Genomic DNA, 27,165 nt, shown 5'->3' with positions numbered 1-27,165 from the left:
GAAGGTTTGTTTGAAGGTTTGGTGACAAAAAGACTAAAATGAGCAGCTCGCAGGGTAAAAAACTTGCATCAGGCGTGGATGCTGTTCAGAAACACCATCCTAGAGGTACAGGACAAATATATTCCGCGTATTAGAAAAAGAGGAAAAAAAGACCACACATCAGCCGGCGTGGCTAAACAGTAAGGTAAAGGAAGCCATTAAAGCCAATAAACAATCCTTCAGAAAATGGAGACGAGAACCAACTGAAAATAATAAGATAAAACATAAGGAATGCCAAGCAAAATGCAAAGCGGAGATAAGGAGGGTGAAAAAGGACTTTGAAAAAAAGTTAGCGTTAGAAGCGAAAATACATAGTAAAAAATTTTTTTAGATACATTAAAGCAGGAAGCTGGCTAAAGAATCGGTTGGGCCGCTGGACGAAAGTGGTGTTAAAGGGGCGATCAGGGAAGACAAAGCCATAGCGGAGAAATTAAATGAATTCTTTGCTTCGGTCTTCACCGAGGAGGATTTGGGAGGGATACCGGTGCCGGAAAGGGTATTTGAAGCAGGTGAGTCGGAGAAACTAAACAAATTCACTGTAAACTTGGAGGATGTAATGGGTCAGTTCTGCAAACTGAAGAGTAGTAAATCACCAGGACTGCATGGTATTCATCCCAGAGTGTTAATAGAACTGAAGAATGAACTTGTAGAGCTACTGTTAGCTGGAAGACTGGAGGGTAGCCAATGTTACGCCGATTTTTAAAAAGGGTTCCAGAGGAGATCTGGGAAATTATAGACCGGTGAGTCTGATGTTGGTACCAGGCAAAATGGTAGAGGCTATTTTTAAGAATAAAATTACAGAGCACATACAAAAACATGGGCTGATGAGACAAAGTCAGCACGGGTTTAGTGAAGGGATGTCTTCCCTCACCAATCTACTGCATTTTTTTGAGGGGGTGAACAAACATGTGGACAGTGGGGAGCCGGTGGATATTGTGTACCTGGTTTTTCAGAAGGTGTTTGACAAAGTGCCTCATGAAAGACTCCAGAGGAAACTGGAGAATCATGGGATCGGAGGTAGGGTATTACTATGGATTAAGAGCTGGTTGAAAGATAGGAAGCAGAGAGTAGGATTGAATGGTCAGTATTCTCAATGGAGAAGGGTAGTTAGTGGGGTCCGTCAGGGGTCTGTGCTGGGACCGCTGCTTTTTAACATATTTATAAATGACCTAGAGATGGGAGTAACTAGTGAGGTAATTAAATTTGCAGATGACACAAAGTTATTCAGGGTCGTCAAGTCGCAGGAGAAGTGTGAAAGATTTCAGGCGGACTCCACGAGACTGAGGGATTGGGCATGCAAGTGGCAGATGAAATTAAACGTTAAGTGCAAAGTGATGCATGTGGGTAAGAGGAACCTGAATTACAGCTATGTCATGCAAGGTTCCGCGTTAGGAGTCACAGACCTAGAAAGGGATCTGGGAGTAATCGTTGACAAGACGTTGAAAACTTTTGCTCAGTGTGCTGTGGCAGCCAAGAAAGCGCACAGAATGTTGTGTATAATTAGGAAAGGGATGGAAAACAAACACGAGGATGTTATAATGCTGTTGTATCTCTCCATGGTGCGACCGCACCTCGAATATTGTGTCCAAGTCTGGTCGCCGCATCTCAACAAAGATATAAAGGAATTGGAGAAGGTACAGAGAAGGGCGACGAAAATGATAAAAGGAATGGACGACTTCCCTTTGAGGAAAGGCTGAGAAGGTTAGGGCTCTTCAGCTTGGTGAAAAGGCAGCTGAGGGGTGATATGATAGAAGTCTACAAAATAATGAGCAGAGTAGAGCGGACAGATGTGAAGCGTTTGTTTACACTTTCAAACAATAATAGAACCAGGGGACACAAGATGAAGCTAGAATATGGTAAATTTAAAACAAATAGGAGAAAGTTTTTCTTTAATCAGCGTGTAGTTGAACTCTGGAACTTGTTGCCGGAGAATGTGGTGGCAGCAGTTGGCCTTACGGAGTTTAAGGGGGGTTTGGTCAGATTCCTGAAGGAAAAGTCCATTGAACATTATTAATTTTTTTTTTTTTTTTTTGGGGGGGGGGGGGGGGGTTGCTAGGTTCTTGAAGCCTGGATTGGCCACTGTGAGAGACAGGATGCTGGGCTTGATGGACCCTTGGTCTTTTCTCAGTATGGCGGTGCTTATGTGGTTATGTGCTTATGTTTGTTTTGTGAGTGACTGAGTTGCAGCATTCTGTTTGCATGTAGTTTCTCTTTAGAAACCTGTAGCTCTCTCACTTGTTCTGTTTTATTAGTAGTTTGGTGTATTGATGATCCAGGGCCCAGCATAATATTTGCAGAGTTAATTGCAGGTATTTATTTTATTGATTTGGATTTTGCTTACACCTTTTCTCTAGTACCAAGAGTTCTTGCTGTTTGAATGATAAGAACTGGTGCTACTACTGTTTTGGCGGGTTTGCTACTTGTATGTTAAGATTTTTCTCTGAGGATAAGCATGCTGCTTATTCATACTTGTGTGTGACGTCATCTTACAGAGCCCTGGTGTGGATGCTGATTCGCTAGTACTAGAGAAAGTTCTAGCAGTGTCCCATCATGCATGCGTTGGTGCCTTCCTGCCCGACAGTTGAGCACGGGTCCTTCAGTTTCTCCCCCCCCCCCCCCCGGAACTGAGAGGACACATTCGCACGGTCCTCTCTGCTTAGTGTTCCTTCCTTTTTTCACTTTCAGGAGTTCCTTCCTGTGCGGATAATTTTTATTTATTTATTTTTTTCATATTTCTTTTTCCTCATAGTTCCCTTAATTTTTTGGCATTTTTTAAAGTTTCCTCTTATTTTTCGTGGGTAGCTGCTCAGGTCGCATCCCCAACCTCAGTTTGAATCCTGTCCCTTTTTTGTTCAAGATTGAGGAGTTTAATTTAGCTGCGATTGTTTTTTTTGATGTCCAAGAAGACCCCCAGTGGCTTCAAGTTGTGTGCCAAATGTTGCCGCGTTATTTCATTCATAGACTCGCACATCCTGTGCATTGGGTGCCTCTCTTTTTTATCTTTGTCTTAATATGCAGGCTAGAACGCAGAGAGTGTGACTGGCTCAACAGAAGTGTCTTTTTATCTCTTCGAAGGCCGGACCAACACCTTCGGCAGCAGCAGCATCGACCTCCATGGCTGCTCCAACACGAGTAATCACTGGGAGTGCACTGACATTGAGTGAATCTCCACCTGTCTCAACACTGGGCGCTGTTAGTACCAGCCTCGCAATGTTTTCTTTCTGGATTTCCTCCTGCTAAGAAATCCAGAAAGAAAACATTGCGAGGCTGGTACTAAGAACGGCTAAGGGGGAGCCCTTGACACAGCCTTTTAGGGCGAAACATGCATGTCGGGCATTGTTGAACCCCTGGTCTGACCGTTTAGTGCAAGTTAAGTATTGCTTATAAGTAACTTAGAGATTAAAAATTAAAAAGTAAAATGAACAGTTAAATAAGTAAATGAAGAAACAGTTTAATAAAATATTATCGCCAGTGAGGATTTGGGTGCTGTTGAATGTCCAATAAAAGAGTGAAGTTGGTCATGTGCACTGCTGAGGCGATAAAAAACATATGAATGATCTCTATATGATATATGGTTAAGGTGGAGGTTAAAATCATATATGAGCCTTGTTAGGGGAGTAGTTACAGTTGAAGGGCTCTTAAAGAGAGAGTTAGTAGTGCCAAGTACGTGCAGTACCTTATTGATGCCACACATTAGCATGTTTCGGCTATAGGATTCTGTACTGTGCAGGTGTAGTTGTATGTTTCTGTCATAACATAAGAATCTTTATAACTTCTCTTTTTCAGATTCGCATTAATTTAATACACTTGCTTCATATTATTAATTACTGCGATTTTGCTTAATATGCGAAAAATGAATGTCAAAGAGTCAACTGACAATCCCACTTTGCCCATTTGCGTTGTTGGAAAAAAAATTGTCGGCAACTTGCCACCATGGTTCATTTTATTCTAAAGAAATTGGTCTGCATTATGTGCACAGCTTGTCCGCCAATGAAAAAATGCTCATTACTCGGCGATCGGAGGTTGAGTTCACAGATGACGACCAAATCTGCCTGCATCACAAAGCGATGTATTTGGAAAAGTATGAAATGAAGCAAAAGTCGTGCTGCAACTCATTCGACAAACAAAATCACATAGTTAAACATGGACTGTTGAAAGTCGATCTAGCCATGTCCGATGATTTGAAAAAATTGAAAACAAATGTGAAGCCGGGCCAAAAAATGTGTTCCAAGTGTAAAGCCAAATATGTTTCAATGGTCGAAAGCAAGGCAGAGTCATCGTCATCAGAAAATTACGATATGGACATTTCAGACACTCTTGATCAAAGTTTGACTGATTTGGGGACTTCTCCATTAAAAATTCGGAGGTTGGCCAGTAGGGATAAAACTGGATATGTGAAAAGAAAAATTGAACGCTTTACACTTGGAACACATTTTTTGGCCCGGCTTCACATTTGTTTTACATTTTTTCAAATCATCGGACATGGCTTGATCGACTTTCAATAGTCCATGTTTAACTATGTGATTTTGTTTGTCACTCGGGTCTTTATGCTTTTGTAAAGTCTCTCATGCCAAGTCCTGATATACTGTGACTTTACAGTTGTCCTAGATTATCTCCTTCTGGCGAGCTTTGTGGAGGATCTCCTCCTCCATATATTCATGATTATGTCCCAGGATGTAGAGTCGTGTCTGTTCCTAGACTGCGGTGCACCCACTTCAGTTTGCTGTGCTGAACAGGATCCACATTTGCATTCACATTTTGTTCCTTTAAGCAACAGTTCTCAGATTTGGGACACCACTTCAGCACAGTCCTTATAATTTTCAGTCTCCAGGATTCCTTTAAATATTAAATTGTATCTTCTAGACTGGTTTTCAAGGTTCTTGATCAAGTCCAGCAATTCCCAATGTCCTTTCCGATGCTGCGCTTCTGCATGCATGGCCTGCATATCCCTTTCCAAACCATCCATTCGCTCGTCAATGTGCTCTACCCAGTGTCCAGTTTCACAAACATTGCTGCAGATTTCAGCTAAAGCCACCTGCACATCACTGTGCACTGCTTTCATTTTGTCTTTTGACACTGTGAACCGGTGTCACTTTACCATTGTTCTCAACACTGGTCCTGAAGTCATAGTCCTCCAGCTCAGACTGGTTTGGCACCATCTTTGAGCAATTTGACTCAGCCTTACCTGAACGGGGATGCTGCCAATCCTCACTGTCTAATGCAAATTTAAATTCTCCAAATGCTTTTTGGTGGACATGGGAGGATAAGATTTTTATACCATTGAAGTACTGAAAAATTCAGTGCAGAGAGTAGGAGAAAAAGCTTTTATAGCTGCCTCAATAAAACTCAGCTCGCAGATATCTATACTCCTGCAGTGACGTCACTTCCTCTCTCTCTCTGTTGCTTTTCTATTTATTTCTCTATTATGAAATAGAGTTCCTTTTCTTTTATGGGTTTTTTGTAAACCACTTTGCTATATTGAAGACAGGCAGTATATCAAATCCAATAAACCAGAAATTTTCCTACTTTCTGTAGTACACCCCCTGATTATCCAGTCTGACCTCATCACTTTAACTAGGTCCTTACAAATCTACTAAAAGCTGATAGAAATCTATGTCAGTTCTGTTCCTATTTGTGCACATTTAACTTCATTGTAGGTCCTTGTATTGACTTCCCATGAGTCTGTATTGGGAAGAAATTATACTTCCCAGCATTGATTGTGGTGTACCTGGCTTCTAATCTGCTGATCCAGCTTTTCCTTGCTATATTTGTGTATGTTCAGTATGTAGCTTGTATGAAAGCACTGATGCCCCAGCCGGAATTTACCGCTACAACAGTGTCCAGAAATAACTTCTTCATGCTCAAAGTTAATAGAATGCAAATGAGATGTGCTATTAGTTTTGAGCATGAGGAAGTAAAGTGGGCAAATTTTTGCCTGGGCATGTGCTGAAGAGCCCAGTCGCAATCCTCTCACAGAAGAGGTTTGACAGGTCTGGGCTTTCCTCCCACAAACTTAGGTAGTCCAGCGGACCCCAACCCCTAACCCCTCATATCCCCCCCTCACTGAAAATACATAAAACCCTGGTGGTCCAGTGAACTTGACAGACCCAACCTGACCTCCCCCCCCCCCCCTCCAAGGACAGCCCTTGTGGTCAAACCCCTCATTCCGCAAAGCAGGAGGAGGGACTAGCACTCCCTCTCTCCTCCTGTGGTTGCCTCCTCTAAATGGCGGCACCCTGCCCTTCCCGGTGCATCCTGGGATGTGCTGGGCAGGGCTTAATTACCATATAAGGGAGAAATGTCCTTATATGTTAAACCCTGACATCGGGGGGGGGGGGGGGGTGCTGCCATTTTGAGGAGGTACCTGCAGGAGGAGGGAGGGAGTTCTAGTCCCTTTTCCTGCTTTGAGGTATGAGGGGGTTTGGGGGAGCAGGCCCACTACTAGATTACCAGGGTTTTATGTATTTGCAGTTGGGGGGAGGATGAGTGGTCTCGGAGGTCCTAAAAGGCAAGCAAATGCATGCTAAGCAGGGGGTCCCCATTCCTCCTCAATGCTCCGAGCCGGCGTAGGGTTTACCGTGAGAGCAACGCACTTGTTTGACATGCTGTTCGCTGAGCAATTTGTGTTCAGAGCCGGCAAGCTAGTTATTTCACGTGCTCACTGGCTGTAAACATTCTGTAGTAGCAAATGCAGATGCTAGTCTGGCACTAATGGCCTGTATCGCCCGCATTTGCTTCTGAGCATCTGCCTGCCAGTTATTAATATAAGTATGTTTTACTTTAGAGTGGATGACCTAGAAATATTTTAAATCAATACATTACCTGAGATTTTTGGCCTTGTTTTGAATTACCTTGATTTAGTACATTGTCACTCTTTTTCCTCTTGTAAGGCTTTAAAGCAGCAGCTCGTGGATCTGCAAGAAGAATTAAAACGAAAAGAGGCAAGGTGGTCAACCACACACATCCGCCTAAGAAACCAAATAGAAGCTGTAACAAAGGAAAATGCAGAAATGCGGCAGGAAATTAAGGTTCTGGAAAAAATTCGACTGGAAACCTGGAAGAAAGCAGAAGCTCCTGAAAACGATAAGGAGATTGAAAATAGGGTGGTCCTGAAAAGAGTAGAATCATCAGTAAGTTCTTACCTTATCTGTGCAAAAATGCAATATATTTTCATTTATTTAAAATTAGCTTTGGAAACATAAGCTGTAATGTTTTTGGTTTTCAGTATTGACCTGTTTTTATAATTTTGTAAAATAGCCATTTTTAATCTAGTGGTGTTATATCTATCATTTAATTGTAACCGTGCATGGTTAATGCTTTTGCAGAACAGTACTTTAACTCACAAGAAATGAACATTGCAGTAAAATAGTTCTTCCCTGCAATGTTTTTTTTTTTTTTTTTTTTGGGGGGGGGGGGGATGGGGATGGGGTGCTTAAAAAAACAAGACAAAAATTTCATAAATGCTGAGCTGGCCAGCAGGTGGCAGCATAGCAGTGTTTTCTCCGAGGACAAGCAGGCTGCTTGTTCTCACTGATGGGTGACGTCCACGGCAGCCCCTCCCATCGGAATCTTCACTAGCAAAAGCCTTTGCTAGCCCTCGCACGCCGATGCGCACCGCGCATGCGCGGCCGTCTTCCCGCCCGAAACCGGCTCGTGCCGGCCAGTCTTCTTTTGTCCACGCTCGGTACGGTCGTGTTTCGCCGTTCGTGCCCCGGAAAGTCGACCTCGCGCGTCGTTTTCGACTCGTTCTTTGAGAGAAAAAAATTAAGAGAAGTGTTTCGGGAGGAGACCTTTTGGTTTTTTTCCTTTCCCGTATTTCGAGCTTTTCGCCCCGGTAAGTTTTCTTTCGTCGTCGGGGTAGGCCCTAGTTAGGCCTCGGTCGAAGTTTTCTTCTCCCTATTTTTGTGGTGCCATTTTCGCCATTTCGACTTTTGATCTCGCCGGCGTGATTTTTCCGCCCATGACATCGAAGTCTCCCAGCGGCTTCAAGAAGTGCACCCAGTGCGCCCGGGTAATCTCGCTCACTCACAGGCATGCGTCGTGTCTTCAGTGTCTGGGGGCTGGGCACCGCCCTCAGGCCTGTAGTCTGTGTTCCCTTTTACAAAAGCGGACTCAGGTAGCGAGGTTAGCCCAGTGGAACATGTTGTTCTCGGGCTCTTCGTCGGCATCGGCACCGGGGGTATCGAGTGCATCGACGTCGTCAGCGCCCGGACCTTCATCCTCGCCCCTGATTGCATCGAGTGCATCGAGGCATCGGCCCTCTGCATCGGGGCGACATCGGAAGGCTGCGTCGGTGTCGGTGGTGTCGAGACCTCCTCGTCTGCTGATGTCGTCGGACAGTGGTGCTTCGTCTGGAGTGCAGGTGAGGGCTGTCCATTCCCCTGCTGGTGGCGGTGAGCCTTCGGGTGGGTCTCCCCCTACCCTGAGGGCTCCTGCGGTACAGCCCCCCCGAGACCGGCCCTCTTCGGTCTCGGCCCCGAGGAAGAGACGGCTGGATTCTACGTCCTCCTCGTCGTTGCCGGGAAGCGCCGGTGACGTGCTTCGCTCCAAAAAATCGAAGAAGCATCGACACCGGTCCCCTTCCCGCGTCGGCACCGAGAGCTCTGGGTCGCCGAGGGAGTCGGCACCCAGCAGGCATCGGCACCGAGAGGACCGCTCACCCTCTGTCCAAGAGGTGTCGATGCGCTCCACTCTGGACAGCCCGGAACAGCCTCCACGCCCGGAACAGACTCTGACATCGACGCCTGCATCGACTTCCATGCCTTTTTCTGCAGCCACTCTGAACGAGAGTCTCCGGGCCGTTCTCCCAGAGATTCTGGAAGAGCTGTTGCGCCCTACCCCTCCGGTACCGGGGGTGCTTGCGCCTCCGGTACTGTTGAGTGAGGCGCCGGCTGGCCTGTTGCCCGGGGTGAGATCTCCGGCATGCGGTACCGACTGCGGCCGCCTCCCAGGAAGGCTCCCAGACTACGTCGGCGGAGGGAGCTTCACCGGTGCGGGCGAGGGAGTCTACCTCTCGACGCTTCCACCGTGGCCGTGGTTCCACGGAGTCGAGCTAGACACGGTTGCAGACACAGGTTCGTGAACTTGTGTCTGACACCGATGGTGAGGCCTCGTGGGAAGAAGAGGAAGACATCAGATATTTCTCTGACGAGGAGTCTGAGGGTCTTCCTTCTGATCCCACTCCCTCTCCTGAAAGACAGCTTTCTCCTCCCGAGAGTCTGTCTTTCGCTTCCTTTGTCCGGGAGATGTCTACGGCCATCCCCTTCCTGGTGGTTGTGGAGGACGAGCCAAGGGCTGAAATGTTTGAGCTCCTGGACTATCCTTCTCCACCTAAGGAAGCGTCCACAGTACCCATGCATCATGTCCTCAAAAAGACATTGCTGGCGAACTGGACCAAACCATTAACTAATCCCCACATTCCCAAGAAGATCGAATCCCAGTACCGGATCCATGGGGACCCAGAGCTGATGCGCACTCAGTTGCCTCACGACTCTGGAGTTGTGGATTTGGCCCTAAAGAAGGCCAAGAGTTCTAGGGAGCATGCTTCGGCGCCCCCGGGCAAGGACTCTAGAACCTTGGACTCCTTTGGGAGGAAGGCCTACCATTCTTCTATGCTCGTGGCCAAAATTCAGTCCTACCAGCTCTACACGAGCATCCACATGCTGAACAATGTGCGGCAGTTGGCGGGCTTGGTGGATAAGCTCCCCCCTGAGCAAGCCAAGCCTTTTCAGGAGGTGGTCAGGCAGCTGAAGGCGTGCAGAAAATTCCTGGCCAGAGGGGTGTATGAAACCTTTGATGTTGCGTCCAGGGCCGCTGCTCAAGGTGTGGTGATGTGCAGACTCTCATGGCTGCGTGCCTCCGACCTGGAGAATAGAATCCAGCAGCGGATTGCGGACTCGCCTTGCCGTGCGGATAATATTTTTGGAGAGAAAGTCGAGCAGGTGGTAGAGCAGCTCCACCAGCGGGACACCGCTTTCGACAAGTTCTCCCGCCGGCAGCCTTCAGCCTCTACCTCTACAGGTAGAAGATTTTTTGGGGGAAGGAAGACTGTTCCCTACTCTTCTGGCAAGCGTAGGTACAATCCTCCTTCTCGACAGCCTGCGGCCCAGGCTAAGCCCCAGCGCGCTCGCTCTCGTCAGCAGCGTGCGCCTCAGCAAGGCCCCTCGGCTCCCCAGCAAAAGCAAGGGACGAGCTTTTGACTAGCTCCAGCAGAGCATAGCCGCCATCCAAGTGTCAGTGCCGGGCGTCCTGCCAGTCGGAGGGAGGTTGAAAGCTTTTCACCAAAGGTGGCCTCTCATAACCTCCGATCAGTGGGTTCTCCAAATAGTCCGGCAAGGATACACCCTCAATTTGGCCTCAAAACCTCCAAATTGCCCACCGGGAGCTCAGTCCTACAGCTTCCAGCACAAGCAGGTACTTGCAGAGGAACTCTCCGCCCTTCTCAGCGCCAATGCGGTCGAGCCCGTGCCATCCAGGCAAGAAGGGCTGGGATTCTATTCCAGGTACTTCCTTGTGGAAAAGAAAACAGGGGGGATGCGTCCCATCCTAGACCTAAGGGCCCTGAACAAATATCTGGTCAAAGAAAAGTTCAGGATGCTTTCCCTGGGCACCCTTCTCCCCATGATTCAGGAAAACGATTGGCTATGCTCTCTGGACTTGAAGGACGCCTACACGCACATCCCGATACTGCCAGCTCACAGACAGTATCTGTGATTTCAGCTGGGCACACGTCACTTCCAGTACTGTGTGCTACCCTTTGGGCTCGCCTCTGCACCCAGAGTGTTCACCAAGTGCTTGGCTGTAGTGGCAGCGGCACTTCGCAGACTGGGGGTACATGTGTTCCCATATCTCGACGATTGGCTGGTGAAGAACACATCCGAGGCAGGAGCCCTGCAGTCCATGCAGATGACTATTCGCCTCCTGGAGGTACTGGGGTTTGTGATAAATTACCCAAAGTCCCATCTTCTCCCAGTGCAGAAACTTGAATTCATAGGAGCTCTGCTGGATTCTCGGACGGCTCGCGCCTATCTCCCAGAGACGAGAGCCAACAACTTGTTGTCCCTCGTCTCGCGGGTGCGAGCGTCCCAGCAGATCATAGCTCGGCAGATGTTGAGATTGCTGGGCCACATGGCCTCCACAGTTCATGTGACTCCCATGGCCCGCCTTCACATGAGATCTGCTCAATGGACCCTAGCTTCCCAGTGGTTTCAGGCTGCTGGGGATCTAGAAGACGTGATCCACCTGTCCACGAGTTTTCTCGAATCCCTGTATTGGTGGACAATTTGGTCCAATTTGACTCTGGGACGTCCTTTCCAAATTCCTCAGCCACAAAAAGTGCTGACCACGGATGCGTCTCTCCTGGGATGGGGAGCTCATGTCGATGGGCTTCACACCCAAGGAAGCTGGTCCCTCCAGGAACGCGATCTGCAGATCAATCTTCTGGAGTTGCGAGCGATCTGGAACGCTCTGAAGGCTTTCAGAGATCGGCTGTCCCACCAAATTATCCAAATTCAGACAGACAACCAGGTTGCCATGTATTATGTCAACAAGCAGGGGGGCACCGGATCTCGCCCCCTGTGTCAGGAAGCCGTCAGCATGTGGCTCTGGGCTCGCCGTCACGGCATGGTGCTCCAAGCCACATATCTGGCAGGCGTAAACAACAGCCTGGCCGACAGGTTGAGCAGGATTATGCAACCTCACGAGTGGTCGCTCAATTCCCGTGTAGTGCGACAGATCTTCCAGGTGTGGGGCACCCCCTTGGTAGATCTCTTCGCATCTCGAGCCAAACACAAAGTCCCTCAGTTCTGTTCCAGGCTTCAGGCCCACGGCAGACTGGCATCGGATGCCTTCCTCCTGGACTGGGGGGAGGGTCTGCTGTATGCTTATCCTCCCATACCTCTGGTGGGGAAGACTTTGTTGAAACTCAAGCAAGACCGAGGCACCATGATTCTGATTGCTCCTTTTTGGCCGCGTCAGATCTGGTTCCCTCTTCTTCTGGAGTTGTCCTCCGAAGAACCGTGGAGATTGGAGTGTTTTCCGACCCTCATCATGCAGGACGAAGGGGCGCTTCTGCATCCCAGCCTCCGGTCCCTGGCTCTCACGGCCTGGATGTTGAGAGCGTAGACTTTGCCTCTTTGGGTCTGTCAGAGGGTGTCTCCCGCATCTTGCTTGCTTCCAGGAAAGATTCCACTAAGAGGAGTTACTTCTTTCTATGGAGGAGGTTTGCCGTCTGGTGTGACAGCAAGGTCCTAGATCCTCGCTCTTGTCCTACACAGACCCTGCTTGAATACCTTCTGCACTTATCTGAGTCTGGTCCCAAGACCAACTCTGTAAGGATTCACCTTAGTGCAATCAGTGCATACCATTACCGTGTGGAAGGTAAGCCGATCTCAGGACAGCCTTTAGTTGTTCGCTTCATGAGAGGTTTGCTTTTGTCAAAGCCCCCTGTGAAGCCTCCTACAGTGTCATGGGACCTCAATGTCGTTCTCACCCAGCTGATGAAACCTCCTTTTGAGCCACTGAATTCCTGCCATCTGAAGTACTTGACCTGGAAGGTCATTTTCTTGGTGGCAGTTACTTTAGCTCGTAGAGTCAGTGAGCTTCAGGCCCTGGTAGCTCAGGCCCCTTACACCAAATTTCATCATAACAGAGTAGTCCTCCGCACTCACCCTAAGTTCTTGCCAAAGGTTGTGTCGGAGTTCCATCTGAACCAGTCAATTGTCTTGCCAACATTCTTTCCCCGTCCTCATTCCTGCCCTGCTGAACGTCAGCTGCACACATTGGACTGCAAGAGAGCATTGGCCTTCTATCTGGAGCGGACACAGCCCAACAGACAGTCCGCCCAATTGTTTGTTTCTTTTGATCCCAACAGGAGGGGAGTGGCTGTGGGAAAACGCACCATATCCAATTGGCTAGCAGATTGCATTTCCTTCACTTACGCCCAGGCTGGGCTGGCTCTTGAGGGTCATGTCACGGCTCATAATGTTAGAGCCATGGCAGCGTCGGTAGCCCACTTGAAGTCAGCCACTATTGAAGAGATTTGCAAAGCTGCGACGTGGTCATCTGTCCACACATTCACATCTCATTACTGCCTGCAGCAGGACACCCGACGCGACAGTCGGTTCGGGCAGTCAGTGCTTCAGAATCTGTTCGGGGTTTAGAATCCAACTCCACCCCCCTAGGCCCATGTTTGTTCTGTTCCAGGCTGCACTCTCAGTTAGTTGGTAAATTTTTTTAGGTCAATCTCAGTTCTGTCCTCGCCGTTGCGACCATGGTTGTTGTTTTGAGTGAGCCTGGGAGCTAGGGATACCCCATCAGTGAGAACAAGCAGCCTGCTTGTCCTCGGAGAAAGCGAATGCTACATACCTGTAGAAGGTATTCTCCGAGGACAGCAGGCTGATTGTTCTCACAAACCCGCCCGCCTCCCCTTTGGAGTTGTGTCTTCCCTTCTCTTTGTCTTGCTACATATGAGACTGGCCGGCACGAGCCGGTTTCGGGCGGGAAGACGGGCGGTGCGCATCGGCGCGCGAGGGCTAGCAAAGGCTTTTGCTAGTGAAGATTCCGATTGGAGGGGCTGCCGTGGACGTCACCCATCAGTGAGAACAATCAGCCTGCTGTCCTCGGAGAATACCTTCTACAGGTATGTAGCATTCGCTTTGTGCTTTACTCACTGGCTGACAGAAGTGAAGGGGCTAACTCTTTTTTTTTTTTTTTTAATTATTTATTCATTTAATCAATATTTACAAGAAACATCTTGCTTAGGAAAGTGTCATTTAACTAGAAACTATTACATAAGGAAATACACTAGAAAGAGCAAATAAATCTTTACGCTTTCAAAATGATCACTCAAGTCCATAATTGGAGATCCAAGATTTCAGGTAATCTAAGGGGAGAATTATACTAAAGGAAAAAGTTATACGGTAAATCCGTCTCTGCTAAGAAATTATACATTATTCTTTAAAGTTTCTCCATTCTAACTGAGGCTAATAGTGCTGACAAATGTTCAGGTTCAGTAAATACGTATTTCTTCCCCCCCAGCCTTACTAAGCACTTGCAGGGGTACCTTAAAAAAAAGGCACCCCCGAAATGCAAAATTTCTGGCTTAAGGAGTAAAAATTGTTTCCTCCGTCGTCGTGTCTCCTTGGAGACATCAGGAAATAACAGTATTTTGAATCCCAGAAAGGGGTTCTCCTTATTATGGAAAAAAAGATGGAAAATCCAATTCTTATCAGGTAGTAAGGCGACAGTCGCTACCAAAGTAGCGGCCGTCGCCAGTTCAGAGTCAGAAGTCTCAAGCAAAAGAGAAACATCAATAGGTTTTTCAGTTTCTTGATTCAAGTTCTTTTCTGGGACATAATAAACTTGGGAAAAGGGTGGAAAATCCTTTTCCTGAACATTCAAAGTTTCACGGTGATACCGTTTCAACATCTCAAGAGGAAGAACATTTTGAATCCTAGGAAAGTTAACGAATGTCAGGTTATGATTTTTAGTATAATTATCAAAAACCTCTGTTTTCCGCCTGAGATTAGTTACATCTTTTACCATCATAGTTTGTAACATTTCCAACTTCATAACCCTTTGATCAATTCTTTCCATTTTTTCATTTAAAACTTTAAACTCTTCCTCCCTTTTTTTTTCAAATCAATTTCAATACTCTTTACTCTTGGTAGAAACTCATCCGTCTGCTTAAGAAAAAGTTGTCCCAGGTTGGACATTAAATCCCACAAAGCATCTAAAGTCACATTCTTTGGCTTGGTCACTAACTCTTTAGGAAGTTCAAACCTTACTGAAGGCTGTACATCTGTTTCACTTCGTCCCTCAGTTTCTCTCTCTTCACTCCGTGGCAACAATGTGGGCAAACTGCCCTCCATGCCTTCCCCCGATGGTAGAAACGCTTCTCCCCGAAGTTCTTCCGGGTCCCCTACAGCTTCTGAGGGGGACCCCGTCGGGTCAGAGAGGAAAGAGCTTGCGCCAAACGGCTGAGGAGGTGGAGTGCATGCAGCGGGGCTTAGAGTTGTTTCTAGTCCGGGGGAAGCCAATATCTCCCGTTCGCCGGCGTTCCCAGTCGGAGGCGTTTCGCCGCCTTGTATAACTGCCCGTGGCCTCATAAAGCGATCCAAAGGACCAGGTAACGGGGATAGAAGCGGGGAAGCTCTGCCCGCTGTTTTTCCTCTATGTTTAGGCATAGTCACAGGAGCGAGGTCTGAGGTGTCCTAGCAGGGCGTAGCCATCTTGGATCTTCCCCCCGCATACTTTTAAATAGCGTGAAGGGGCTAACTCTTGCTATTCTGAGGTAGGGGTATCCGCTAACTGGAAGACAGTTCAAAATTAGCAAAATTGCCAATTCTGTGGTTAAACCGCAGAATTGGGCGGTTTTCCACGAGCCTCCATGGGAAAAATGCAAAAGCCATGGGTAGCACTTTTTTGGCCTGTTTTCCTACAGGGGCCCTTGGCTTGGTGGATTTTTCCCCCTCGCCAAGCCTGTTGCAGCTTCAGAGATAAATCTAATAAGCTTGCATGACATTTAGAGGAGCATATCAGAGTGTCAGTAACCCATATGAAGTCACTTTTGTATTAAGTAGATATTCAAGGCTGTGATATGGACTTCAGTTTAAACATTTGCTTCTTGTTTGGAGGAAGATTCCTGATATGATAGTGTCTTTTCTCCAGGGTCTCACTGGAAGTACAAAAAAACAAACAAAAAAAAAAGCAAAACAAAAAACCCAAAACAAAAATACTGCGCCTCTGGGTCATGTGATGACCATGGAGTGAATGGATGCTTGCAAAATGAGCTCTGGGATACCTTTTAAAAATTCAGTATTTATAACCATCCCCTTAGCAACAGTACACTATATCATCGGAAGATTATCGAAAGACCGATCTGCTGTTAGAACCTTGCAAGCGTTGAAAGAAGTAAAGCAATGGCTGGAAAAACCCTATTGCTAAATTTGGGAGGAAAGTTGTGAGCAGGATGATGAAATGGCGGCAGAGACGCGCACACTGATGGTCACACTCCAAGATGAAACAGTGAAGGTGCTCACAAAACATATTAGAGCGATATTGGCACACGAGCTCTCCATGCCATGGTGGAAAAGATAAAAGGGTGCCTGGAGGGTTAAGAATTCAAGAGGTAGAGAACCAGATCACTCATATGAAAGATCAAGTGGATGGAGCAGAAACCATGATCCACAGCACTGAGGCAAAACAAGTTCTTCTGATATGCATTGAAGACTAGCAGAACAAATTAGAGGAATAACATCTGCATTGTGGGGTTGCCTGAATGGCCAAAGACTAAGCGATCTCAATATTTGAAACGTGGCTGCCTGAGAACTTTGGAATGCAGGTGACAGATCTCCTTATTAAAATAGAAATAGCTCACAGAATAGGAGTTGCTACGGCCTCTGGAAGTCAGCTGCAAACAATCATTGCACGGATCCTGAGTTTTGCAGACCAGCTTAAGATCATGACAGAACTGAGAGAGACCTGGAGGATCATTTTCAAAGCACTTAGCCTCCCAAAGTTCCATAGAAACCTATGGAACATAGCCTCCCAAAGTGCTTTGAAAATATGCCTCCTGGAATATGAGAGGCAAAATATATGCCTCTTTTTTTTTTTTTTTTTAATTACATTTGTACCCCGCACTTTCCCACTCATGGCAGGCTCAATGCGGCTTACATGGGGCAATGGAGGGTTAAGTGACTTGCCCAGAGTCACAAGGAGCTGCCTGTGCCTGAAGTGGGAATCAAACTCAGTTCCTCAGTTCCCCAGGACCAAAGTCCACCACCCTAACCACTAGGCCACTCCTGCACTCTTTCAAGACTACTCTGTACAGGTCTTTGAACGGCACAAAACTATGGCTCCCTACTGCATGCAACTGTACAGGCAGGGTTTCAAGTTTGCGCTTCAGTTTCCTGCAGGGTATCTTTGACTTAACTTAGTCATCAAATGTCTTTTGAGACTCAGCAGGATCTCAAGGTACTTATGGACAAACTGCCAAAGGAATAGCATCATCTGACTCTGTTACTACTTAGGCAGTGCTTTCAGAAGTGTGCACTAGAGTTTGAGGTGCTCAACTAGTAGGCAGCGCATAGGGAGAGCTTTCATTGGAACTCATTTGGAAAGATGTCACAAAGTTTGGTACTGCTTGTTTGTTGTGTAGTTGCATTCATATTAACAAATTTGAAAACTGTTCTGTTAGGGTCTAACACATGTGTGTGTGCTGAGCTAGCGATGGAGGAAGAAGTCTGCTTCATGATGCACAGTTTGTTTGTCATACAATATCCATGGTAAGCAAAGGCTAACTTGGAATAAGAATGATTTGGGGACAACAGGATTGATTTGAGTTTCAAACTACAGGGTTCGACAAATAGGTATTGATACTCTGCACCAGGGCTATGGGGTCCATCCAGAAATGTTAAGGCGACCCATTCAATGTTAGGAAGACGGTTACCTCTTCCCTCATACTTCTGGATGGATCAAAGCATTGAGAGACCTTTAGGAGGCTCAAAACCTCCTAGTATTTGAGTGAAGTTTATTAGGGATATACTGTCCTTTCTTCCAGGCTCACACCAGCAACTTCAGAAAAAAGTATATCACAGTAGATTGAAATTGCTACTGTGACATCTGTGGTACCTCTGTATGAAACAGGAGATGATGATAGCCATATAATGAGGGAGGGAGCTGACTCCTTTTGCTTATGTGGTGTTGGAACCCAGGAGTTGGGTAATGAGGGAGGGTACTCTGCATAGCAAGGGGGGAGGTAAGGAAGGGGTTCTTGGGGTTGTATGTCTATAAGAGGAGAATGTGAGCAAAGGGGATTTCTGGAAGGTAAGATTGTTTTTAACCATGGAATCGGATTGAGACTGGTTCAGTGCAGGAAGGAAGAGAAAACTCTGTGGGCCTGTCGGGGGGGGGGGGGGGTCTTGGAGGTACAGAAGGTATGAAGTGTGTTACTGAAAGAGAAGAGATAGAAGGAAATTACAGAACTTAGTGATGTTGGTTGAATTCACTTATTCATAAAGAAAACAAAAATGCTGCAGCACTTAGCACAAGAGGGCACAGATACATCTTTCCTTCAAGAAACACAGCTGTGTACAGGAGGTAATACAAGACTTTGAAAGCAGATGTCTAATAATGTTTGGACTTTTACAGGGACACAGAGTGCTATTATGCAACATTTATACCCCCAATGTTGACCGACACAGTTTATTTTCATTGTTGTAGAGTACAGTGACTGTGTACCAGTTATAACTGGGAATTTTAACATGGTTAGTAACTGGTATGCTGGACAACTAAAACACCACGTAAAGATAGCAATAAAATGTAGGTTAATTTCTTAATGTTGGACCTTGATGAATGACATACCCTTAACCCTTTGGGAATGGATTTTACATACTATTCCAGCATGCATAATCTATGTACCCATATAAATTATATTCTCCTCCCCCTAGGTCTGTTTGCCAGGCTCACTAGTGCTGCTACATTATATGGGCATAAATCTGACAGTCCTGGGCCTCTGTTGTCCCTGGGTAAGATTAGCTTAGAATATCCTATCTGTCCACCCCTTGCCTTCCATATAAATTTTCTGAAGAGTCCCCTATATTGTTGCTCTGCCTTTTTTCGTACCTATATGGTTAGAGTTATTAGAACATAAAGGAATTTAGGAAGATAAACAGAAGTTTTCACTCTCAAAAAACATATTGATGAGGTACTACACCAAAGGGCACTAAGCAGTATACAATTCTATAGAAATCATCTTCATAGATGGGGGAACAAAACTGGTAGCCCATTAGCAAATCCATTAAATCTAAATCTATAGATGGCATCATGACAGAATTTTAAAGATTTTATACAGAATTCTATGATACAAACCCATGTCATTGTGCTAATAGAAAACATTTTTTTTTTTTTAGTTTACTAAAGAGGAGCTCAATTATTTGAACAGGGACATTGGTGCTGAGGAAATAATACAAGTGATAAAATCTATAAAATTAACGAAAGCCCCAAGCCCAGCTGGCTTAGGGGCAGAGTATTACAAGATTTTAGGGGATTTTATTGCTAACACATTGCAACAAATGTGAAGAGACAGCCAAAAAACAATTGGGTTGAAAGCAGAACCATGCATATGTAGTGTTGCCCAAACTAGGGAAAGACCAAAAACAAACAGGATTTTACATGCCAATCTCCCTCTTAAACCAAGACCTTAGGATCATAGCAGTCACGTTGGCTGATCACATAAAAACAATATTCAGTACAATGTTAACTCTTTTATTCCGCATTCACCCAGTGAATGTAGCTGGATGTGTTTTCATAACAAGAAACCAGGACACAGTGGGAATTATAAATAGTAAAATATGAATAACACTTCAAGATAGAACAAAAAGATAAGACCGCTCTAATGATTTCATAGTGTAGAATACATTTCTGAAACATAAGTGTTTAAATCATATTATTCCCAGCCTTATTCTTGGGGACCAAGTGGGTTTTGTGAAATGGGGAGGTATGTGTCTATGAACTTATACAAAGTGTTAGCAACACTTTACACAACACAATGATGTGTCAGAAATGGTGTTAGCCAGTCTAGATTCTGAAAAAGCTTTCAAAAACGTCACAAGGCAATATCTTGAATGTATGTTGCCTAGGTAGGGTAAAACAGGTGCTTTTCTAGATTGGATGAAAACATCATATAATTTACCAACTGTCCAAGTTCTATTAATGGGAAGAAAACAGCAGATATAGAATTAAAAAGGGGGACAAGACTGGGATGCCTCCTGTCTCCAACTTTATTCATATTGGCTTTAGAGCTGTTAGCCGAGAAAATTCACAGGGCTAGAGAGATTGTAGAGACTAAATTAGGGAAGCAGAATTATAAGATCAGTTTATAGGCAGATGATATGTTACTTTGTTAATAAGGCCAAAAACAATATGAGGACATTAATTCAGCTGATAGAACAATTTAGCAGTTTTGTTGGGCTGAAGACTAACTTCAACAAGTCAGGTGTGTTTTGCCTCTCTAAGAAACATGCTTCAAGTGAGTAGAGGGACTTCCTGCTGGATGTGGCCCAGTTGAATTTAAATATTAAGGAATTTACATCCATTGGATCCCTAAAGAACTGTGCAAAAAGAATGTTACAGACAAAATCTTACATATTAAACAGTTACACGAGAAATGGCAAGAGCTACCATTTTGGTTATGCGTTATCGTTTATTTCAGTCTTGATATACTGTATCACCTTTCAGTAAAACAACCAAGGCAGTTTACAAATAATCAATTACAATTGCATATGTTGCACTAGTAAAAATGGTCTTCCTAAATTCCTTTATGTTCTGAAAACGTTAACTATATTAGTATGAGAGAAGACAGAGCAACAATATAGGGGACTCTTCAGAAAATTTATATGGAAGGCAAGGGGTGGACAGATAGGATATTCTAAACTAACTGATCTTACCCAGGGAAAACAGAGACCTGGGACTGTCTGATTTGTGCTCATAAAATGAAGCAGCACTTTTTTTGCTGTATACACAAAGGGTACACAAGCAATTTCAAGTTAACATCAGAGAGTTTCATGGACAAATGGTGTGCACCCTACAGACTTTGTGAACATGCTTCACACAGCTCTGCCAAGGTACTGTGGAGACCTACAGGGCCATGTGTTTAGGAAAGCATGGAAATGATGGAGAATAAAAAGCAGAGGCTCTTGCAAAACTCACTATTTTTGCAATTTGTAGGTAACCCAGCTTTCCATTTGGGGCTTGATAAACTCATTTTTAGTGGTAGCATGAGAAGGGATACAGAGACACGGGTATATTTATGAGAGTGAACAAGAGAAAAAGGGAATTTTAACTCATCAAACATTTGTCACTGAGTAGATGATGACATTTGGGGTGGTTTGCCATCTTTATAGGCGTCAGTTGGGAGGTTGTTGCCATACATCACACTTTATCTCAGGAGAGAGCTGCTGTATATTGTACATATCTAATGGAGTGCTTGAGCAAGCTTGGTCAAGCTGGGAACCCCACTTCTTCTTGGTGGGCTGTCATCATTTTTGCCCCTTTTTGGTTGACGCTAGAAAACCCTATCTTTTGTGACTGAGATTAATTGTATCTTTCCAGAAAATAGTTTTCCCCCTGTAACTAATGTACTGTGATGTCTTTATTTAACTTAAATACACACCTTATTATATTTCAATAGTTTTTTATTGATGGCAATTGAATAGATACAAAAACATCAAGTTGAAACAGCAACGGTAATACCCAAACACTATAACAAGCGAGATTACACTCTGACATCATTCTAAGTACATATTTGTAAAGGTGCTCTTATTTGATATGACAGTCGTAATAACAATCACATTACCCACTGATTGTGTTGAGGAAAAGGCCTCGAGAAACCCCATGACTCTAAAGGTCACTCCGGGGTTGGGCTTTCTCATCATAGGCCAGAAAAACCCCATCAGATTATTTTCAACACGCTATAAACTTTAAACACAGCTTAGCTTAGTTGAAAGTACATCTCTGTGTTCCCATCTATCTCTTAGTCCGTGATCAACGATAGCCAGCGTTTCGAATTCTGCTTCAGGATCACCAGACAATCTGTAAATGCAGAGAAAACCAGTAGGTAAAAAGCATTCCCTCTCATCATTAAACACTCCTGCCATATACTCACTCACACTTTTTTCTGTTGGCGAGTGACACAGAGACATCCCCCTGGAAACATGGCGCTGCTTTTAAAACAGTGGTGACGTCAGACACTGAAAACCCTGATTGGTTAGATCGCTATAACATTAAAGCATTAGGTACTGTTTTAAAATAACACCCACTCCCACTCCCCCACCCCCAACAAAAATCAAAAGAAAAAAAGGCATACAAATTCTAGCCTCACTAGTTTCCGTAGATCATCCATTACTGCAAGTATTTGATCATTGGTCAAACAGCCAAGCTTTAGACAATTTATGGAATCTTAAATAACCAGACTCCAACTGAATTTCCAAAAGTAGATGCCTGCTACATTGTAATTGCATATCAGATGGAACACTTTTAATAATGAGAGTTGAGAGAAATGCAGATGATGCCAAAGTTTATAAAGGTCTGCCAAGTATTGAGGAACCTTGCTATTTACTACCCTAAAGATAAAACACTAACTTAAATTTTTCAAGAGATATCTTAAAATTGATATTATATGATTGCACAGTTTTTGCTCCAGTCAATAGTCTGGCAGCCATATTCTGGAGCAATTGCAACTGCCACAGTCGTCTTTTTGGCAGCCCAATATATGAGCAATCAAGGCATTTACCATTTGAATAAACTCAGTTCTTTGAAAGAACTTTTTTGTATGCTTAAAAAGGCATAAGCCACTCCCCCTATGACTAAACCTTATACATTCCCATTTAGCAGGATTCTGTTTCAACCTACTGCATCTAAATGACCGTGCTAAAGATGTCAAAACACAAATTAATATACCCCATTAAAAGCAGTGAGGTCTTTATCTAAAGTTATTTCAAATTAAATGTTGTCCACAAATTGGTGAAACTTGAATCCAAATCTCCCCACAAATGATATAACAAGTCCAAAAACGTATTAAATACAAGACTAAAGAACTGAACCCTGTAGTAGACCACATTTGACAAAAGATAGTATTGCATAATAAATGTTGCTTAAAAACAGTCTGGATCTCCTAAAATAAAAAGGACTTGAATCATGCAAGAGCTGTGCCTGTCATCCCTACATTTTGGAGCCTCTTGCAAAAGTAAAAAATGGTTATGTGTGTCAAAGGTTGCTGTGAGATCAAGCAAAATCAATCTGGCAGAGTTGTCAACTGGATTGAAATTCATCCTACAGGGTAGATCCATTCTTGGTTTTACCCCATTGCAGGCAGGGAATTGTAGTTGTGATTTTCCCATTGCATTTCCTGAGAAAAGCAGGACTATAAGCCTTTGCCTGCAATGGGGTATATCCAGGACTGAATCAGCTCTGTTGAGTGAATCTGGATCCAGTTGGCAACCTTACATGGGAGGTTTTGTTGTTGGGAAAAGTGTGCTGTGTTTGTGCTGCCAGATGATGTCAGCCATCTGTGTGATTGAACTGCTGTTTTCAGAAAATCCCTTTTACAGGTAAATGTGACTTCATTTTCTAATAAGTACATGTGGAGACTGAGGCATTTCTCTTGTCAAAGAAATGCTTCCTGAATATTCTGAAGCACAAAATGACTCATATTTTCATTGCTGTTTTGAACATGCCAGAGTTCTTACCTGACATCACAAGAATGGAGATAATGCCATGTACATTTTAAAAGTGTTTTTCCTTTTAAGCAAAAGTGAGAAAATCTAAATATTAAGCAGCCATGTTTTTTATTGTATAATTTCAGAGTCCTCTTAATAGAATAAAAAAGAGCCAGACTCCATCTCCTGGATCCGTAGCAGAAAAGAGCAATAAGACTAATTGCAGAAGTCATTCACCGGCAAAAGGTATCTATTATAGTTTATTAAGAAATTTGATATACTGCTAGTATAACCACGTTGATCAAAGCGGTTAACACATAAAATAGTCTAAACACTACAGAAAAGAAAGGAGGAAAGGAACGCCATTTATAACAGGATAGTTCTCTTTCATCCAACAGGAGGGGTCTTAATGGTAGAATATAGGGGCTGGTGTGCCTTAGTCTGTGACAAACAGGTTAAATCTTTCAGCTAGGTAGAAGTGAGGGCCCGAAAGCCAAATGAAAAAAAATGGGTCTTCAGTAACTGTTTAAATCTTGAGAGGGAAGCCTTAGGAGGTGGGAGGTTCCAAAGTTTTGGAGCAATAACGAAGGCCATGGATCATAATATCATGTGTGGGTGATGTCATCCATGGAGTCCAGTGCGGAAACTGCCATATGCACTGTCACTTTAAATCTTTGAGGCAGTGCCCCTACCGCGCATGCATGGGTGCTTTCCCAACCGATACTCAAGCGTGGGACCAGCAGTCTATATCGTTTTCTGCATAGCAGAGAGGTGGTTTTTAAAATCTCTCCTCAGCACGTCAAATGTTTGCCTTTTAGGTGACTTTCCTTTTTCAGGATATTTTCTCTTCACATTCTCATTTTTTCTGTGTTAAGTTGTTCAGTGTATTCAATTTTTTTCAGTTATTTTTCATTTTTCAAATTTTGGCCTTTGAGGCCTCTGACCCCTTCTTTTGCCCAGGAAACATCGACCATTTTCGGGCACGTGACTAGTCGAGCTCCCTGGGCCATAGAGCCTTTGACCTTGCGTCGGCCATTTTTCCCTCCATATGAACAAGGGTGCCGAGTGGCTTTAAGAAGTGTACTTGATGCAAGAGGACTATTTCAGGCACAGACCCCCATAATTGGTGTGTTCAGTGCTTGGGTCCATGCAAGCAAGGACCCTTAAAACCCGCAGAGTACAGCATGAAAAACATTTTGGTTCTACATCAGCATCTGCATTGAGCATGGCAGGGGATTCAGCACTTGACACGGAATCTGCATTGACATTGAGTGCACTGACGTAAAATCAAGATGGTCCAATGTCGGACTCTGTAGTCTGAATGCGTAAGGACTCTACATCCTCATCAGTGCTGCGTTCATTGAGGTATGTGCAGCGTAAAAAGCCTAAGAATCATTACCATTGTTCTCCCTCCAGGCGCTCTGCCCACACCTCCCCTGCATCGATGTCCTCAATGCACGGAAGGCATCCATGCCACAGTGACCATTCTCCTTCTCTCCAACTTTATTTCTCAGGCTGTGTTCACACCATTTTCTCAGCCGGTACCGACACCTACTCTACAGCAGGAATTCCAGGCAATGCTGAAGGAAGAGCTTTCAGGGCTATTGCATTTGCAGTCTATATGGGCTTACAGAGTGCTTGTGCCAGCCTCAGCCCAGTCCATCGATACATTGGAGAGACAGCACGGGAGAGGTCCTGCATACCGGCTCAATGCTGACATCTGGGGTGGCATGAACCCGATTGACGTATCTATCATCATCGGCAGAGGAACTTTCTCGAACTTCAGGGACTCATCTGCTTCGATGCATCTCGAGACAGAGCCGATGCTGTAGTCAGTACTCTCTTCCATGTACTTTCCATGAACAGTACTTTGAAGAGTCAGACTCTAACCTCTCCTGGAAGATGGATCAGGACCCACAGGACCTCTCAGCTGAGGAGTCCTATGGCATTCCATTTGATTCTTCTCCGCCACCTGAGAAATGTAGGTCTCCTCCAGAACTTATATCCTTTCCTGGCTTTGCCTGGGAGATGGTTCAAGTCATACCTTTCAAATTAGAGACAGAGGAGGAACTTGGTTCAGAACTTTTTGAAGTTCTGGATTATGACTCTTCTTTTAGAGAAGGAGTCACTGTTCCACTCCATACAATTATGAAAAATACTCTAATCAAAAACTGGGAGATTCTACTAACAGGTAGCCCTAAAGAAAATTGATACAATGTATAGGTTACAAAAATGCACTGGGTTTGAGAAAAACACACATCATTCCCTAGTTCTGGAATCCACTTTAAAAGACACTCACAGTGCAAGAACTTATGCTTCTGCTTTTTTAGGAAGAGAAGCTAAAACATTGGACTCTTCCGGCAGAAAAGCATTTCAGGCTTTAATGCTAACCAGTTGCATCTTAGATTATCAATTTTACTCCACATTGTACTTAAAATCTCTAATACAGTGTACTCTATCCTTTGCAGAATTCCTTCCCCCATGAAGGCTGAGGAATTCCATAACCTTCACAGACAACTTCTCGACTGTCGTAAATATCTGGCAAGGCATGCCTTTGATTTATTTAATTTATTTATTTATTTGCATTTGTATCCCACATTTTCCCACCTATTTGTGGGCTCAGTGTGGCTTACAATACTTTGAGAATGATGGAAGTACAATTGGTTACAGTACGATTATGGATTACATTATGATGAGTTATAGAAGACAGAGTAAATACAGGATATCATTTGGGAATAGAACATCAGAAGATAACAGTGGTGAGTTGAGAGGGGGACAAACAATATCGAGGGAACATAAAGGTCTAACATTCTTATTTGTGGGTAGGGTTTTAAGGGTGGTGAGGATACGGGAGAAGAGACTTCAGGATAGAGTGTTTTGGTGCGTATCTATTGGTTTGTATGGACTTCATGTGTTTTGATCCTTGCCGTAGATTTTCTCAAAGAGAGAGGTTTTCAGTAGTTTGCGGAAGTCGTCAGTTTATAGATCGTTTTCAGATTGCTTGGTAGTGTATTCCAGACTTGTGTGCTCATGTATGTGAAGGTCGATCCGTGCAATGCTTTGTATTTTATTCCTTTGCACTTAGGAAAATGGAGATTGAGGAAGGTTCGGGAAGATCTTTTAGCGTTTCTGGGTGGTAGGTCTATTAAATCAGACATGTATGCAGGGGCTTCCCCATGAATGATTTTATGGACTAAAGTGCATACTTTGAAAGTGATGCGTTCCTTGAGTGGTAGCCAGTGTAGTTTCTCCCGTAAGGGTTTTGCACTTTCGTATTTTGGTTTTCCGAAGATGAGTTTGGCTGCTGTATTCTGGGCTGTTTGAAGTTTTCTCAGTATTTGTTCCTTGCATCCTGCGTATAATGAGTTGCAATAATCCAAGTGACTTAGTACGAGTGATTGCACTAGACTGCGGAAGATAGATCTTGGAAAGAATGGTCTAATTCTTTTCAGTTTCCACATGGAGTAGAACATTTTTTGTTGTTGTGTTGTTCGCATGAGTCTCGAGTGTTAGGTGGCGGTCAATAGTGACTCCAAGGATTTTTAATGTTCTGAGATTGGCAGATTTAGTTTAGGTGTGTTAATGCCGATAAACTTATTCGTGTTGTATTGGGAGGTCTGTATGAGGCATTGAGTTTTTTCTGTGTTCAGTTTCAGTCGGAATGCATCTGCCCAGGTGTTCATGATGTGTAGACTTTGGTTGATTTCGTTAGAGATTTCATTAATGTCTTTTTTGAATGGAATGTATATCGTTACATCATCGGCATATTTGTATGGGTTAAGGTTCTGGTTTGTTAGAAGTTTTGCCAGGGGGGGTCATCATTAGATTGAAAATAGTTGGAGAGAGGGGGGATCCTTGCGGTACTCCACAATCAGGTGTCCATGCAGCTGACGTAGTTGAGTTTGATATG

The 27,165-nt window shown here is 44.5% G+C and overlaps 1 protein-coding gene across 2 annotated transcripts in view; it reads left to right on the top strand.

Annotated features, from left to right (window-relative positions):
- The window catches only part of LOC115458757 (centromere protein J-like), a 170,513-nt gene that overhangs the window by 77,188 nt on the left and 66,160 nt on the right, over positions 1-27,165 (top strand). For both annotated transcript variants that reach the window (XM_030188570.1, XM_030188569.1), the window contains exons 9-10: positions 6,930-7,169; positions 23,402-23,501. In XM_030188570.1, coding sequence (XP_030044430.1) covers positions 6,930-7,169; positions 23,402-23,501 — 340 coding nt within the window. The remainder of the gene's footprint in view (positions 1-6,929; positions 7,170-23,401; positions 23,502-27,165) is intronic.

This window comes from Microcaecilia unicolor, unplaced genomic scaffold (genome assembly GCF_901765095.1).
Source record: "Microcaecilia unicolor unplaced genomic scaffold, aMicUni1.1, whole genome shotgun sequence".
NCBI classification, from domain to species: Eukaryota; Metazoa; Chordata; class Amphibia; order Gymnophiona; family Siphonopidae; genus Microcaecilia; species Microcaecilia unicolor.
The sequence above is the reverse complement of the archived record's forward strand: the minus strand, read 5'-3'. Positions and strand labels throughout refer to the sequence as shown.